The sequence below is a fragment of the Solanum dulcamara genome, chromosome 11 (assembly GCF_947179165.1).
Source record: "Solanum dulcamara chromosome 11, daSolDulc1.2, whole genome shotgun sequence".
In the NCBI taxonomy this organism is placed as follows: domain Eukaryota; kingdom Viridiplantae; phylum Streptophyta; class Magnoliopsida; order Solanales; family Solanaceae; genus Solanum; species Solanum dulcamara.
In genome coordinates this window covers 1646995-1665011 of record NC_077247.1, presented here as the reverse complement: position 1 = coordinate 1665011, position 18017 = coordinate 1646995, and the positions used below count along the sequence as shown (strand labels likewise).

At 38.7% G+C, this 18017-nt stretch overlaps 1 protein-coding gene across 3 annotated transcripts; it reads right to left on the bottom strand.

Moving 5' to 3' along the window:
• Positions 1 to 1224: 1224 nt before the first annotated feature.
• LOC129874041 (NAP1-related protein 1-like) lies at positions 1225 to 3089 on the bottom strand. 3 transcript variants are annotated; one of them, XM_055949263.1, is made up of 4 exons: positions 3015 to 3089; positions 2659 to 2914; positions 2463 to 2567; positions 1225 to 2145 (listed from the first exon to the last, which is right to left on the bottom strand). In XM_055949263.1, exons 2-4 carry the CDS (start codon positions 2911 to 2913, stop codon positions 1423 to 1425), a joined length of 1083 nt encoding a protein of 360 aa, XP_055805238.1. In that variant the 5' UTR covers position 2914; positions 3015 to 3089; the 3' UTR covers positions 1225 to 1422. The 3 variants fall into 3 exon arrangements, with proteins under 3 accessions (XP_055805238.1, XP_055805237.1, XP_055805239.1); XM_055949262.1 differs by having other exon boundaries at positions 2659 to 2929; positions 3015 to 3075; XM_055949264.1 differs by lacking the exon at positions 3015 to 3089 and having other exon boundaries at positions 2773 to 2999.
• Positions 3090 to 18017: the final 14928 nt, after the last annotated feature.

Sequence of the window (18017 nt, the reverse complement as noted above, 5' to 3'; positions counted from 1 at the left end):
TTAAATTGAACTTTATGATGTTTTTATGGGTATATTACATATCTTAAGTGAGGCTGTAAGTAGAAAAAGTGTATAAGAATGCTTGACGTTAGAAACAAACTAAATTGAAGTCGTAGTAGGTAAATCGAAGTCGAGTATTGTATTGTTGTTGTGGTGCTGCAGGTTGGGGTGGTTTAATTGCGTGTTTCAGGGCTGGAAAGTACTCAAAAATTGGTGTGGGTGCTGCTGGTTGCATCAACACGACCCTCTATTTTGTATGGTAAAAGATTTTACGAAATAAAGGCTAAGAACTCCATTTTGGTATCGTAGTTTGGAGCTAGTTGTTTGGTGTTGTATTGGGTAATGTTGAAGTGATTTATTTATATATATTCTTCTGGTTTTTGTTGTTGGTATGATTGTTGATATTTTTTCTGAGTTGAAATCTCGAGGATGTTGAAGCTATAAGGGAGATGCTGCCCAATTTTCTGTAACTTTGGAGCTAGTAATAAGCTAGTTAAGGGAAATGGATAAGGAAATGATTCCTATGGATACGTGGATGTAGAGTTGAAAATTGGAAAGTGAAAGGTTATTAAGAACTCCATTTTGGTATCAGCTCGGAGTTCGGAGTGTTTTGGACAGAATTGTAACATATATGACAAACTGATCAGAGACTACTGTCATTTTAGCCTGGAACCAGCTTCAATGAGAAATTATAACCTGATTTATGTGCAAAAAATCATACTGTTAAATAGTAAACTGCATGCGCAATGTAAGGCAAACAATACATGAAAAACCTTTAGAAATACCTGTAATGCTATAATATAGTCCATTCTCAGATAATCAGCAAGCTCACCACAAACTAATTAAGCAGTCCTATTACTTTGCTAAGGAGATGAGATCACACATTCGATGGCCTAGCCTGAATAAACGGACAATGAACTGCTGTACGTACTAATCTTTCTGTTATTTAAGTAATTCAAATATGGAGATAAAAATTCTATATGTACCTTTAAACAAAAGAAAGTTTTACCCATGACTGCCGCAGATTAATACCAAATTATCAAACATACTCAGACAAACTCACCTGAAGATGAGACAATTTAAACTCATGTGGTAAAAGCGCCAGATAAATCCAATGAGACAGAGTCCAAGCAGATGCTATAGGTTAAGAGTCTCACGGATTTTGCATTCTAGTGTTTTGGTACTACGATTACTTGTTAGTGTATTTTCCTAGTATTCAATAAGGAATGAAATGTTCTGCGAAAGCTAGGCAGGTGCTTTAAGAAGGATAACCAGTCTGCAAACATTCTCAAATAAATTCTAAAGAAACTAAATTTATGGAGTGCCCCTGCTGAATACATATTCTTCCATTACACTGTAAAGTTTGTTAATAGTGCAAAACCATTTGTAAGGCATGTGAATAACAAGGACCCAACCTTAAGCCTAATCATTATCGTCATTTTGTTCTTCATCTTCAGTGTCCTTCACTACCTCATCTTCATTGTTCTTCACTGCCACATCATCAACACTTTCTTCGTCTGCATCATGATGAAAACAAATGAGAGGATCGGACCACAATTCATCCTTGATCATCTCACCGATTTCATCCCTTTTATCAACTTCACTGTACCAATTAAAGAAGCTTAGTTCATCAACTCCCTTGCCTTGTGCCCATTGTATTGACGATGCAGTAGTTTTAGTACGCCCATACTTCTTCCAAAGCTTGGTATTCTCAAAATATTCATTTGAATCAAAATTGAAGATAATGGTATAACCTGATTTGACATCTTGAGAGAGTTCCACGTTGATTGAGCTTAGAAACTCAAAAATCTTGCGGTCCTGTTCAGTACATACAAGCCCACCAAGTACATGATGCTTGAGGAAAGCTGTCGACCAGAAGCCAGGAATATCTTTAATAATATCTCTTCTCTTCTCATAGATGGGTTGGCGGATCCTATTGTACTTTTGTGCAACTTTCAACAACTCACCGCTAGCCTCTTGGTTAATCTTCTCCAATTCCTGTTGCAACAGAACCAGCTGCTTTCCATTATCAATAATGTTGTTGTTTTCATCATCCTCGGCTAATTTCTCTATCTTCCTCTGCTTTTTGTTCCGTTTGTCATTCTCCATCTTTATTGACAATTCATCAGTCCCACAATTTGTTCTCTGTGAATAAGTGAATACATGCAGTTTCAATTAAACTAATAATAATTATGTTTGGAAGTACAATGATGCTCTGTTCATTTACTGTAACTCATTGAAAATGAAAACTATTCATGCCTCCACTAAGATAATATAACATTTTTAAGTAAAAGCATATACAGTTATATGAACTACACCTAACACCCAAAAGGTCCTTAATCCTTCAAATATTAACAGTTAATTAGTTCATTGATGATTATTATAAATTCATCAATCCAATTGTTTCAAATGTAGCCATCAATTGGCCACTAATATTATTAACTTATTTCAATTTTGAGTACCTTGTTCAAATCAGCACGTGCATTTGTAATCAGTTCCATATGTTCCATCTTCAAATCCCAAATCTTACTCAATGCTTCACCTTTTTCTTGTTCAGAAACATATTCCTACAAGTTCAGTTACATCATATAATAAGAAAGAAAGACAGAGACAAGGACAATTATTTATATTTAAATTAAAGAGAAGAGACATTGATACCTTGTTGAGAACCCTGAGAACGAGGGTCATAAATTTATTTTGAATCTTCAAGCTCTTTAACAACAGTACAAATTGAAGAAGAGCTATATTGCCTTTACTTCCTACTATACTCACCATGCCTTTGAGAAGAAATTGTATGTCTTGTGCCATATTATTTATGTCCAATTCCCAATCAAACACCTTTCTTTTTTGTTCCCTCCACCGGCTGCCTCCTCCATATGTCTCCATTCTTTTGTCCGACAGAGATATATTCATACTACAAATAAATAAACTTTGAGAAAATGGGAATTAGAAAGACTTGAGGAAAGAGATAAAAGAGAAGCTCAAAAGTCCCAACCAACCAAATCTATAGCTACCTGGAAAATTAAAGTCCTACTAATGATTGTACTACATTTCTCTAGTGCCAATTGTCAAGTTATATCAGGTTGTCAAATCCCATTAATCCCAATAGCTATTACACCCTTAGTTCATTTTATCCGCTTTAGATTCTGTACGTTCCTTAAAAAAAAATAATTAGTAATTGTAGTTGTCCTTGTTATATTCTTTTCACTAAATATGCCCCTAGTCATATTTAGAACTATGAGCTCGTTTGGATGGGCTTAAAAAAGTAACTTTTATGTATGAAGTGTTTTTAAAACTTTAAAATGCTGAAAGTTATTTTTATAAATAAGCAATTGAGTGTTTGGATAAAAGTGCTTAAATGAAGAAAATGATGTGAATTTTAGGGTTAAAAGAATAAAAATGGTAGTTTGAGAATTTAGTTAAAATATAAGGGATATAAAAGTAATTTTTATAGTCAAAGAAAATGACTTTAAGCACTTAGAAAAAAAAGTTAGGAATCCTAACTTTTTATTTTTGACTGACTTTAAGAACTTTATGGCTTAAAGTTAGCATTAGGCAAACACGTCCAGAAGCTAAAAAGAGACTTTAAGTTGATTTTGACCAACTTGAAGCTCATCCAAACGGGCTCTATATCTACCCTTCAACCATTAAAACTACATAGTTATATTTATCCTTCACCCGTCAAAATTAGCTATATTTACTTTTCTCATCAAATTTCATTTTCAGCTTTTAAAAGTCATGTGTCATACTTACTATTAATAAATGAAAAATCAACCACATTTTAATTCTAATTGGCCCCACCCACTTTTTTACCCACCCACTCTATTTGGGGTTCTAGGTTGATTTTTTTACTAGGGTTTTTATATGTAAATAAGAGTATCATTGGACTCCTATACTCATTAGGATAAGTATTTGATAGATTGGGCGCATTCGAAGACTCGAGAAAGGAAAAAACTATTTTTTGACCTACTTGCTTCAGATTGAGGTAAGTTACTTCGATTGGAGTATGTTTTGTAATTAATGATATTTAGGGATTTAGGATAAGGGGTATCGCATAGGTGAGGTGACGAGTATCTATGTGGGGACCAGGTAATATGTTTGAGAAATATATTGATTCTTTAACTGATTTTCATGATTATTTGCAGGCTTTGTTTGAGGAAAATGGTGAAATTCAATATGTGAATTGACTTGATTGATTGTGGCTAGTTGAGGCATAAGAATTCGATTATCTCGCAAAATAAGGAATAATTTTGTAAGACCTCGAAAGTTGAAAAGTCAAAACGAAAAGAAGATGTTGCAGAAAAGGTTGTTGGTGTAGGTCCTACGAGCCAACCCACGGGCCATATAAAATCTTAAGGACCGTAGGAAGGTCTCGTAGGTGGGGTAATAGAATTGGAAAAAATGAGTAAGTTTGGGGTTCAACTTACGAGTAGCTTCTACCGACCATATAAGACTCTACGGCTCGTAGGAGGGGATCATAGGAAAGACCCTGAGATTTGAAAAGTTGGCTAAGTGTCAGATCAATCAATGAGTGAGATTTACAGACCGTACAACATCCTACGGTTCGTAGATAGGGGTCGTAGGAAGATTCTTGCGAAATATCAATTTCCAGCAGCTCAAGTTAAATTCCACGAGAGGGTCTTACGAACCGTAGGAAGTTCTATGAGTCGTAGGATGGCTCGTAGAGTGAGGTTCAGAGAGTTGGATTTTTGGATTTGTAAAGTTGTGTAGGATGAATGGTCCTTACGACTCGTAGGGGAGTCTACGATTCGTAGACTTGAGTCGTAGGATCGATGGTCAATTACAGTAGGTTAAGTTTTTGTACACAACTTCTACGAACACTTTTGATGAACCATAGGAAACCTTACAAACCGTCGATCCCATCTGTAAGTCATTCCGACAGAATTAATCTAGGGTTAGTTTGGACATTTTCCATTCTTTTAACTGCTAAACTACATCATTTTGGGATAATTTGGACATCCTATAACTACCCAAACCCTTCAAACTTTCGACATTCCCTCTAAATCTCTCAAATTTCTCTAAGTCACTAAAATTTTCTCTCAAGGGTCTTTCTCTCCATCAAGATAGGGTTCAAAGATCAATATCCACAACTTTTGGACTTTGATTATCAAGGTATGTGTGCATTCATCAATGGATTCCTTTTGTAAAGCCCCGCAAGCGTCCACAATGATTTCCCATAATTCCAAGGTTGGGACAGATTCAAATTTGGCTTCCATGAGCCTAAGTCTCTATGACAATGTATTTCCAGCCTTGGAAGATTATCTGGATCAGCATAGAAGTCATCCATTGCCCATGGCAAGCCCTTTTATCCAACAGATTACCGAAGGGTCAAATAAAGCTTACCTTGAAGAGACATTTTGCCATTTTAGGAAACTGAGTTGACTAGCTCTTACCAATTCTTTCCCCATTTCGAATGACAGCTTGTTGTAGTATTTTCCTTGGGAATTTCCACCCTTTTACTTGTATGTATTTTTATATATGTTTTATAAGTCCCTTGGGACAACTTAGTCTTGTTTTTCACTCTTAAATAAAAATCTGAAAATTAGCGCAAACTCTTGTTCTTTCTAAGTTCTTACTTGCTTGCTTTGCATTTTGTGAACTACATTATTTAAGAACGTTGGTGCTTGTGTGTTGTTTAGGGACTGAAGCCTTTGAGGAGCTTTATTGTCTTACAAGGCAATCTCATGCATCTTTGAAAATAAGCCCATGACAAGTGGTATCAGAGCATTGGTTTCAAATATGGCAACGAAGTCACAACGCAAGGAAAAAGTAGCTTATGAGAAAGATCAAAGAGGTTAGGAAGGATGCTGCTAGTAAATGTGACAAGATTAGTGTGAAAGACACTTCTCACCACCAATTACTGGCAAGAGCCACATTGTTGAGGAAGGAGATGGTTTAACAACTAGCCACCTTGACAAGAAGAATATAAGCGTCGAAGATGGTTTGGTAACCTTGAATAGGCATATTATTGTTGTTGAGAACAACTTCAGTTCTCTTGAGTTCGTTTCCCTTGAAGGACTCGACGGAGTTAAGAGAACCTTATTGAACAAGGAGAAGAGCACAAGGAAGGACTAACCAACCTTGAGCTCAAGCTCACTAAAACTCTTTTAGTGTTTCATAGAGAGCTTGAGGCGTTGAGGCAGCAGGTGGAAGAATCTACACTCGTAGGTGGGCGTGGTCTAGTGACTGTCCAAAAAACATGTATTGACTCCTAAGACAAATGAGTTTCGTGGTGAAAGAAGTGCTCAAGATGTTGAGAACTTCTTCTGGAAGTGGATGCCTATTTTGAACATGTGAACATTGTTAATGAGACTGCAAAGATTAGAACGATAATAATGTATTTGAGCGATACTGTGATGTTGTGGTAGCGTAGAACCTGTTCTATTGACAATTGGGAGTAGTTCAAGGAGGATTTAAAAAGACAATTTTATCCTCAAAATTTAGTGCACAAAGTTCATAGGAAGTTGAGAGAACTGAAACAAACTTCCTCCATTCGTGACTTGTAAATAAGCTCACAAAGCTCACTCTCTAGATTTTAAACTTGACCAGCGAAGATCTTTCATTTTATTTCTTGGATGGCCTCCAAAACTAGACCAAACAAGAACTGTAAAGACGTCAAGTCAATGATGTAGATGATTAATTGTTGTGGTTGAATTGTTGATGGATTTTTGGGATGATTCTAGGAAGGAGAGCGACAACAAGATCAAAAATTTTCCTCCCAGGGTGGATAACAATACAAACAAAGGTAATTTTGTTCCCCATTGAGGTAATGAGTATCGAGGCAATCATTACCAGCCTTCTAATTTCCACAAAAACTTTGAGGAATGAAAAAAAGGCATTCCAAATTGTGTAGGTTGTTATCTTTGTGGTGAGACTACTCGCACTGCCAAGTTTTGTCCCACTTTGAGTAAACTTAGGGAATTGGTTGCTTCCCATAAGAAGCAAGAACAGGTAACAACGCAAGGCGGTGAGTGTGGCGGATAATTAACGTTTGCGTTTAGACGAAGTTGGAAGAAATTAGCAAATACGTCACTCTTTATTTTGGCACCTCATTAATATTTGTTCACAGATTTCCTCCTCTGATTTTGGCACCTCATTAATATTTGTTCACAGATTGGCATTTTTCTTCCTTATCTCCTGTCGCCGGCGAATCTCACTTGTCAAGGAGTTTCTTTCCTATTTTGCAGATCTAGGTGGGTCAAACCTTATTGCGTCGTGATTTCTCCATTGCTGCACAAAACTGTTTGGTAAAGAAAGGAGGTGCATTCACTGGCGAGATCTGTCCAGATCAGTCGGCGGCCCCCAGTGAACAGTAAAATCCGACGTGAACAGTGTTTTCCGACGGCAAGCAAATTCATTTCAACTGGAGTTGGTGTACAAATCTGTATTTTCGGTGACGAACAATCGCTGCAACTGAACTAAGTACGCCGACGGGAATAGTATTCCGACGTGAGCAGTATTTTTCGGCGTCAACCAAGTTCATTTCTACCGGAGTTGGTACCTCCGGTTTTTATATCTTTATATTCTATCCTTTGTTCACATACTTGTAGTTATATTTTGCCGATTCTAAACCCCCGAATAATTTATTAGTTCATACGCATTTTCGTGGCTTTGGATAGTGATGGTAGACTAGGGTCATGTTCTTGCTCATGGACGGGGACGAGGGTAAGGAGAGGTAAGTGGGTTAAAGGAGCGTCTAGACTGAGAATAGGTTCTTGGAACATTGGGACATTAACGGGTAAATCCATAGAACTGGTTAAGATTCTAAAGAAAAGGAAGATTAATATAGCCTGTGTCCAGGAGATAAAATGGGTCGGCTCTAAAGCTAAGGAGGTAGACGGGTATAAGCTTTGGTTTTCTAGTAAATCGAAGTATAGAAATGGGGTAGGAATTTTAATAGACAGTGATTTAAGGTATCAGGTGGTGGAGGTTAGGAGAGTCAATGATAGGATGATGCCGATTAAAATGGTCGTTGAAGGGATCACGTTGAACATTATTAGTGCTTATGCGCCGCAAGCGGGCTTATGCGAGGAGGATAAGAGGCGTTTTTGGGAGGAGTTGGACGAGCTAGTGGGAGGCACACCACCTACTGAGAAGCTTGTCGTGGGAGGGGATTTCAATGGGCACATCGGATCTATTTCGGGAGGGTATGATGATGTGCATGGGGGCTTTGGCTTCGGGGACAGAAATGGAGGAGGAACCGCACTATTGGATTTCGCAAGAGCTTTCGGATTGGTGATAGCCAACTCGAGTTTTCCAAAGAAGGAGGACCACTTGGTAACCTTCCGTAGTTCAGTGGCTAAAACTCAGATAGATTTTTTACTCCTAAGGAAGGATGATAAGGGTTTGTGCAAAGACTGTAAGGTCACCCCGATCGACAACCTCACAACCCGACATAAGCTCTTAGTGATGGATTTAGGGATAAAGATGACAAGGACGAGGAGGGTCGGGGAAGAACGACCTAGGATCAGATGGGGGAGTTTGACAACAGTTAGTGCCCTTGAGATGGGAGAGAAATTGAAGGATATGGGGGCCTGGGATAGTAGTGGGGATGCGAACGATATGTGGGATAGGACATCTAGTTACTTTAGGGTCTTAGCGAAGGAAGTGCTAGGAGTCTCAACAGGTAGTCGTAGTCAGCATCGAGGGGACTAGTGGTGGAATGGAGAAGTGCAAGGGAAAGAAGAAGCAAAGAAGGTGGCGTATGCTAAGTTGATGGAGAGTAAGGATGAGGTGGAGAAGTGGATGAATGGAGAACTGTATAAGATAGCGAGAAAGGAGGCGAAGTCGGCGGTTGCAGCGGCAAAAATAGTAGCTTTTGAACGTCTTTATGCTGAACTGGAAGAGAAAGGTGGGGACAGAAAATTATTCAGGCTAGCCAGGGCCCGAGAGAGAAGGGCACGCGATGTGGATCAAGTGAAGTGCATTAAAGACGACGACGGAAAAGTATTGGTAGAGGAGACCCTTATCAAACAAAGATGGCAGTTATACTTCCATAAACTTTTGAATGACAAAGGGGACAGAGAAATTGTGTTGGGAGATTTGGAACATACAGGAAGGAGTCACGATTTTGGAGGTTGTAGGAGTATTACGGTCGATGAGGTTAAGGATGCTGTTCGTAGGATGCGCTGGGGAAGAGCGACCGGACCTGACGAGATCCCTGGAGAATTTTGGAAGAGTGCGGGCTCGGTAGGTTTGGAATGGCTGACTAGGTTATTTAATGTCATCTTTACGACGGCAACGATGCTCGTAGAATGGAGATCGAGTATCATGATCCCGCTTTACAAAAATAAAGGGGATAGCCAGAGCTGTGACAACTATAGAGGTATTAAGCTTCTAAGCCATACTATGAAAGTGTGGGAAAGAGTGGTAGAGATGAGGGTGAGGAGAGGCGTGTCTATTTCAGAGAACCAGTTCAGATTTATGCCGGGACGCTCAACTACAGAAGCCATCCACCTTATGAGGAGACTAATAGAGCAATATAGGGAGAGGAAGAGAGACTTGCATATGGTGTTCATCGACTTGGAAAAGGCTTACGATAAAGTCCCACGAGAGATACTATGGAGATGTTTGGAGGCTAAAGGTGTACCTGTAGCGTACATAAAGGTGATCAAGGACATGTACGAGGGTGCCAAAACCAGGGTAAGGACAGTAGGAGGGGACTCAGAACACTTCCCAATTATGATGGGGTTGCATCAAAGATCAGCTCTTAGCCCGTTCCTATTTGCCTTAGTGATGGATGGATTGACGCGACAAATTCAAGGTGAGGTGCCATGGTGTATGCTTTTTGCGGACGACATAGTCCTCATCGATGAGACTCGTAGCGGAGTTAACGCTAAGCTGGAAGATTGGAGACGCACCTTGGAGTCTAAGGGGTTTAAGCTGAGTAGGACCAAGACAGAGTACCTAGAGTGCAAGTTCAGTGAAACACCGCAAAAGGTTGGCGCGGAAGTTAGGCTCGGGGACCAAGCCATCCAAAAGAGAAGTAGTTTTAAGTACCTTGGTTCTATCATGCAAGACAGTGGAGAGATCAACGAGGATGTCACACACCATATTGGGGCAGGATGGATGAAATGGAGGCTCGCCTCCGGTGTGTTATGTGACAAGAGGGTGCTACCTCAACTTAAGGGCAAGTTCTACAAAGTGGTCGTTAGACCAGCTATGTTATATGGGGCGGAGTGTTGGCCAGTTAAGGTCTCCCACGTGCAAAAGATGAAGGTTGCCGAGATGAGAATGTTGAGATGGATGTGTGGGCATACCAGGAGTGACAAGATTAGAAATGAGGCTATTAGAGAAAAGGTAGGAGTGGCCTCGGTGGAGGACAAGATGCGGGAAATGCGACTAAGATGGTTTGAACATGTGAAGAGGAGAGTCCCAGATGCACCAGTGCGGAGATGTAAGAGGCTGGCCATGGATGGTTTCAGAAGAGGTAGGGGTAGGCCGAAGAAATATTGGGGAGAGGTGATCAGACAGGACATGGCGCATTTACGACTTACCGAGGACATGACCCTAGATAGGAGGGTGTGGATGACACAAATTAGGGTAGAAGGCTAGTACATAGTGGTTTTATTCTCCCTTATTCGTAGGCGTATTAACGCACTATGATTTCTTGTACTCTGATGTATGTTATTTATGGTATTTATGTTATTATCCAATAATAATATCTACTGTTTTGTGCTTTGATTATACTATTGTTTGGACCGTTTTTGTCATATACTTATCTACTTATTTACTCTATTATTCTTGTTTGATCTTTTTCTATGTTTTTATTGAGCCGAGGGTCTTTCGGAAACAGCCGTCCTACATTGGTAGGAGCCAGGTCTGCGTACACTCTACCCTCCCCAGACCCCACGATGTGGGATTGCACTGGGTTGTTGTTGTTTTTGTTGTTGTTGGCTTTGTTCAATCATATGACTTTGGTAGCAATTATGGATCATCCACCTCATCTTAGGCAACATAATTCATTATTTATCGATGCCAAGTTGAATGGCAAAGACGTTTACATCATGGTGGACACGGGTGCAACACATAATTTCGTGGTAGAGGAATAAGTCAAAGAGAGAATTGTGTTTATGAACAATGATACACTGTTGAAGACCATCAATGCCTTCCCTTCTATAGTTCATGGATTTGCTCCTAGAGTACAAATTGCTTTGGGAAAACGGAAGGGGTTGATGGACTTCACCATTGCTCCGATGGACGTACATTGTATTGGGGCTGGACTATTGGTATGAGATCAATGCGTTTATTTTTCCACGTCTCAACCAGCTTCATATTAGTGATCTCGAAGGTTCGTACGTGGTACCCCTTATTCGATCTCCACAACATGGAATGCATCTGTCTACTATGCAACTTGGTGAACAGAGATTTCTTGTTTCCTTGACCAGAGTCATTGAGAACTCCATTAAGGCAATATCTCTACCCCATGTATTAAGCAGGTCCTTGATGATAATAAGGAGCTCGTTTGGATGGGATTTAAGTTGGTCAAACCAACTTATAAGTCCTTTTTTAGCTTTTGGACGTGTTTGCCTAATGCTAACTTTAAGCCATAAAGTTTTTAAAGTCAGTCAAAAATAAAAAGTTAGGATTTCTAACTTTTTTTCTAAGTGCTTAAAGCCATTTTGTTTGACCATGAAAATTACTTTTATATTCCTTATATTTTAACTAAATTCCCAAACTACCCTTTTTATTCTTTTAGCCCTAAAATTCAAACACTTATTTTCAACATAAGCACTTTTATCCAAACACTCAACTACTTATTTATAAAAATAACTTTCAGCACTTCAAAGTTCTAAAATCACTTCATACATAAAAGTTACTTTTTTTAAGCCAATCCAAACGGGCTCAAGGACGTAATGCCGAAAGAACTTCCCTAACAGTTGCCACCATAAAGGGGAGTCGACAATCAAATTGAGCTTATTCCCAGGGTAAAGTTGCCTGCCATGTCGCCCTCGAAATTAGAGGAAATGAGGAAGCAAATTTAAAAGTTGCTAGATGTTGGCCATATATTCATCTTTCTAAGGAAGATTTTGGGGCACTTGTTTTGTTCCAAAGAAGAAAGAAGGGACTCTTCATTTTTGTATTGACTATTGTGCTCTTAACAAAGTTATGGTGAAGAACAAATATCTTATCCCTTTGATTATGGTTCTGTTTGATCGTTTGGGACAAGCTAATGTGTTCACTAAAATGAACTTCAGGATGGGCTATTACCAAGTCCTAGTTGCCGATGGAGATAAACCCAAGGTGACCTATGTGACTGATTATGGGGCCTTCGAGTGGCTAATCATGCCATTTGGCTTGACAAATGCTCCAACAATATTTTGTACATTGATGAACAAGATGTTTCATCCATTCTTGAATCAATTTATGGTCATTTATTTAAATGATATTGTGGTGTATAGAAACAACATGGAAGATCATATGGAGCACTTGTGCATAGTGTTCCAAGTATTGAGGGACAATGAATTGTGCGTGAAGCGCAAAACGTACAGCCTTGCACAACCTATTGTGCAATTCCTTAGGCATACCATCAGTCATGGTAAAATAAGGATGGATAGTGACAAGGTGAAGTCTATTCAAGATTGGGAGTCCCCAATGAAAGTACTCGAGCTTCGGTCCTTTCTTGGCTTTGCCAATTATTATCGGCAATTTATTTTTGCTAAATCGGCTATTGCTGCCCCTCTTACCGACTTGCTGAAAAAGGGTTGTGAGTGGAAATGGAATGATAAGTGAAATGAGAAATTTGAGAAACTCAAGGCTGCTATCACCAAAGATCTTGTCTTGGATCTTCCTGATTTCACCAAGGTGTTCGAGGTTCAGACTGACACAACTGATTTTTCTATTGGTGGTGTTCTAATTCATGAAGGCCAACCTATAGCTTTTGAGAGCAGAAAGTTGAATGACTTCAAGAGGCATTATACAGTGCATGAGAAGGAAATGACGATCATAGTCCATTGCCTTAGGACTTGGAGTCATTATTTCTTGGGATCTCATTTTATTGTCAAAATAGATAACGTGGCAACAAGTTACTTCCAATACCAAAAAAGGTTGACTGCCAAGCAAGCCCGTTGGCAAGATTTCTTGGCAGAATTTGATTACACACTCGAATATAAACTAGGGAAGGCTAATGTTGTAGTCGTGCCTTGAGTTGCAAGGTAGTATTGGCAACTATTATGAGCTCAACAACGAGCAACATTGTTGAGTCGATTAGAGAGGGCATGCAATGTGATCCCATTTCAAAACAACATCTTGACTTGGCCAAGCAAGGCAAGACAAAGAAGTTTTGGTAAAAAGATAGTTTGTTGTATACTACCGGCAAACACGTGTACGTACCTAAGTGGGCTAACCTTAGGCGTACATTGATCAAGGAGGGACACAATGTTGCATGGGCAGATCATCCAGGGCAGAAATGGATGCCGACATTATTGGAGTCATCTTATTATTAGCCCCATATCCAGGATGACATTGAAGTTTATATGTGCACTTGTCTTATTTGTCAACAAGACAAAGTCTAGAATAAGGCTCTTGGTGGATTGCTTGAGCCGCTGCCAGTTGCGGAGAAAACACGGGACAGCGTCACCATGGACTTCACCACTTGTTTGTTGAATTCCGATGGGTTTGGCACTATTATGGTCATTGTTGATTAGTTCTCTAAGTATGCAATGTTTACAGCCACGACATCCAGTTGCAAAGTGAAAGAGGGTTCCTGTCGTCTATTTTGGAGAAATGTTGTCAAGCATTGGGGTGTACCCAAGTATCTAATTAGTGATCATGATAGTGATTCACCAGTGCCTTTTGGATAGCATTGTTTGGTCCACTAAGGTCCAAACTACATTATTTGACTAGTTTCTATCCTCAAATGGATGGTAAAATGGAGAGGATCAATGGACTCTTGAATCCCAATTTGAGGCACTATGTTAGTGCCAATCAAAAGGATTGGGAGAGGTTGTTTAAACACCGCTCAATTATCTTATAATTTGCAGTGGAGCGAGGCTACTGGGAGGAGCAGGCTGATTTAGCATAATGCGGGATTGAAGAAGCCAGGTGCTTTATCACATGGCCAAATCTCAAGAGGAGCAGGCTGATTTAGCACAATCATATCTTGATAAAGCGTCCCCAAAATGAAGAAGTTCTCTGATTGGAAGAGGCGTCCGGTTAATTATCAAATTGGAGATCGAGTCATGGTGAAACTCAATCCAGGCAGTTTAAGACATTGTGAAGCATCAATAAAGATTGAACAAGCGCTATGAAGGACCATTTGAGATAGCTACCAAGGTTGGAAAGATTTCTTATCGGTTAGACATGCCGCTTCATTTGAAATTGTATCATGTCTTTCCATGCTAGTCAATTGAAATAATATACTGAAAACATGGAAGACAAGGATCGTGGGAAGTCTAGTTGAGCTCATATTTTTATTACACCACTAGTGATGGATAAGAAGATTGAAGCCATCAATGATCACCAGCTAGTTTAAGGTAAAGGCGAGAACAATTCAAATGTCCAATTCCTTGTCCATTGGAAAGGAACGTCGCCGGAGGTGGCATTGTGGGAAAAGTATGAAGATTTGTGGTAGTTTCAGGGAAAAGTCCTCAATTATTTGCATGTGTGTAGCATCACGGTCATCGCCAATTCAGACTAGGGGAGTGTACCACCCCGCAAGTGTCCACATTAATTTCCCATAAATCTCTGAGGTCGGGATAGATTCAAATTTGGCTTCCACGAGCCTAAGTCTTTGTGCTAATGTATTTCTAGCCTTGGAAGATTATTTAGACTAGCATAGGAGTCATCCACTTCCCATGGCAAGCTCTTTTATCCAGTAGGTTACCAAGGGGTAAATTAAAGTTTCCATTGAAGAGACATTTTGTCATTTTAGGAAACTAAGTTGACTAGCTCTCACCAACTCTTTCCCCTTTTAGTTTGACAACTTGTTGTAGTCTCTTCCTTGGGAATTTCCACCTTTTTACTTGTATTTATTTTTATATATGTTGTATAAGTCCCTTGGGACAGCTTATTCTTGTTTATCACTCTTGAATAGAAATCTGAAAATAGGCACTTGCCTCCTAAACTCTTGTTCTTTCTTTTTAAGCTCTTACTTGCTTGCTTTGCATTTTGTGAACTGTCTTGTTTAAGCACGTTGGTGCTTGTGTGTTGATTAAGGACTGAAGCCTTTGAGGAGATTTGTTGGCTTACGAGGCTGTCCTGTATGTCTTTGAAAATAGGCCTGTGACACCTTTCATCCATTGGGTCCAAAAGGATCTCAATCCTTCAAGTTCTATTTCACCCAGTTCAATTTGGGTTTATGTCAAATCTTCATGGATCCTTTTTATTATGATTCAATTGATGTTATTTTACCTTATTATGCATGAATTTACTGAAATACATGATTTATAATTAATTTCATATGGAACTATGCATTATGCTTTGAATTTCACTTATGAACTATGAATTATGATCATCTATTTGATGAAGGATTTATGCATATTTTTAAGAAAATGATGAAGTATGTTTTAAGGATGCTTTTGAGTAAGTATCAATGAATTGTGAAAGATTTTCTCACGATATAAAAGAAATCATGATTTAGATGCTAAGAAAGGTTAGTGTTTATATGAATTATGTTATTAATCATGATTTGAAAGGAGCCACTCTTATACGATTTTATGATGTGGATTGTTAATTGATCATTGGCTTTCCTAATAATTTGTTTTGATAGTTGATTTTATCTATTCCATTGGGATTTGACTTAGCATCGAGAGTGCTTGAGGTGGAGTCTTCGTAAGGGAGTCTCTAGTAGCAACCTCAAGTCCCAAACTACGTTCCCCCGTAGGTTATCATAATTGACTTAGCTAGTGGATCTGCAATAGCATTAATGAAATGATACGGAGTATACCTTGACAAGTAGCCTCTCCTTTTTATGTGTAGGAGTTACACCAAATTACATGTTATATCTCACATGGTCTTAAATATCGTATACATTTAATATCTCAAAAATGAACTATGTTTTTCCTTAAAACTTTTCACTATGTATTTTACTGATGCATTGACCTAATCTCATCATTTATGATTTACTTCCAAGCTCTTAAAAAAAATTGGTCATGCATTTGATGTTTATGCCTACTATGATATCATATTTTATGTTTTCCATATTTCTCACATACGTAGTACCTTTCGTGTACTAATGCATACTTGTGCCTACATTATCTCATTATATAGGGTTTGACGCTTCCATCACTCACGTGGCTAGTACATTTTGTCGTTGATACTAAAAATACTTGGTGAGTCCTCATGTTTTGAAGGATCAACCATGATGGTTTTCTTATGTCTTTCTTTTCATGACTTTCAGACGTAGTTTGTTTGGGTGAGCTATGGTTTGTCCTATGCCCCCGTCTATGTTAGTAGAGGCTTGTCAAACTAGACTAGTATGACTTTCCTTTCACTTTAGGATGTTATGTTTGTATTCTCTTTTATCGAGATTTCTACTTCTGAGACTTATCTTCCGCATTTAATTTTACTCTTGATTATCATGTTTTCTTAAGTCATTCATATGTTCAGAGGCTTATTTAGGGTCTTTCAGAATTCTATTCGCCGTGTCACGTCTAAGGTCTAGCTTGGATCTTGATAAACTTGACAGTTAATAATACATCTTTCACTAATGTTTTCATAATTACTAATACTGATGCATGATATTTGTAAGACAGTTAACTTGATTTATTTAATTTCATACTTCATTGTGAAGTTTCCAAATTTATGAGCTAAGGGAAAATGATTCCTGCTTATTTTAAATTATATATGTCACGACTCGATTTTTCAAGTCATGATGTACCTGCTACAACTCACCAGTAGGTAAGCCTAATCCATACTCCGAAATCAGAGGCAACGAGCTATTAAGCGGAAGATAACCAAAAATAAGCAAGAGACCAATAACAATAAGAAGAAGGAGAAATCAATAGAAATATATACAAGTACCATTTTCAAGACCTGACATCAGTCAGTAATCGAGCATCTAATCAAAATAGGATTACAAGGCTTTTACAAAATCAAATGAATATACAAGATATCTTTGAAAGAAAAGTAAAGACTAGTCCCAGTCAAAAATAGATGAAAATTGGCAACTCTGAACGCTAGGAGCTCACCTAATCTCTGAACCAAAAAGCTGCTCAACACAAAATCCAATAAATAGAGACAATCTATATTATGATCTGTAGAGTGCAGAAGTGTAGTATCAGTGTCACGCCCCTATTTAAGTCAAGCGCAATAGGCACCCAATGCCTCACTTGATCGAGTGAACCAATAGATACATAAAAGAAATGAAACCATGAGGACCAATAAGGCCACCACAATAACCTGTTGAAACAAGATAACTAGACTGGTGAGGTCACAACAATATAAATGACATAATGAAAGGGACGGCTTAACTAATAAAGAAATAGCATGACGACAAGGCTACAACTGAAATTATATATACAATACGCCGACAAGGCTATAAATAGAAGCTGAGAAGAACCACCCAAGTATGTCCATAAGTCTCTACGTATAATAAAACTCAACTGATTGGGAAAAGTCCCCAATAATACCAACAATTATATAAAAACTTAAGTATGCCAAACATACAAACAACCAACCGCTCTAGAAAGAATGGAGCATACTAATCCTCAACTGAGACAACACCCCTATTGCAAAGGATGATCAGGACCTCTATCTGAACCTGAGCAAGAATGTAGTGTCCCGAGGCAATGGGATGTCAATACGAATGAAAAGGTACTGGTATGAAAGGCAGAAAATAGAATCATAAATAGCTGCAGAAAAAAAAGTAATAGAGATACTACCTAAAATTGAAACTCTGACAGCCTCACTCTGCCCTTAACAATCCAGGGAAGATAGGGGCAGGGGGCATTCTAAGGGACCATAATGGAGTGTTAATATATGCTTTTGCATCTCCACTAGGCTGTGGTTCTAATAACCAAGCTGAAGTGCAGGCAGCAATTATTGGTATTCAGTGG

Coding starts and splice junctions, on each gene's coding strand:
- LOC129874041 (XM_055949263.1), bottom strand. CDS start 2,913: ATGAATATATCTCTGTCGGACAAAAGAATGGAGACATATGGAGGAGGC. Junction 2,568..2,658: donor TTCTCAGGGTTCTCAACAAG/GTATCAATGTCT, acceptor CTGAACTTGTAG/GAATATGTTTCTGAACAAGA. Junction 2,146..2,462: donor CACGTGCTGATTTGAACAAG/GTACTCAAAATT, acceptor ACTTATTCACAG/AGAACAAATTGTGGGACTGA.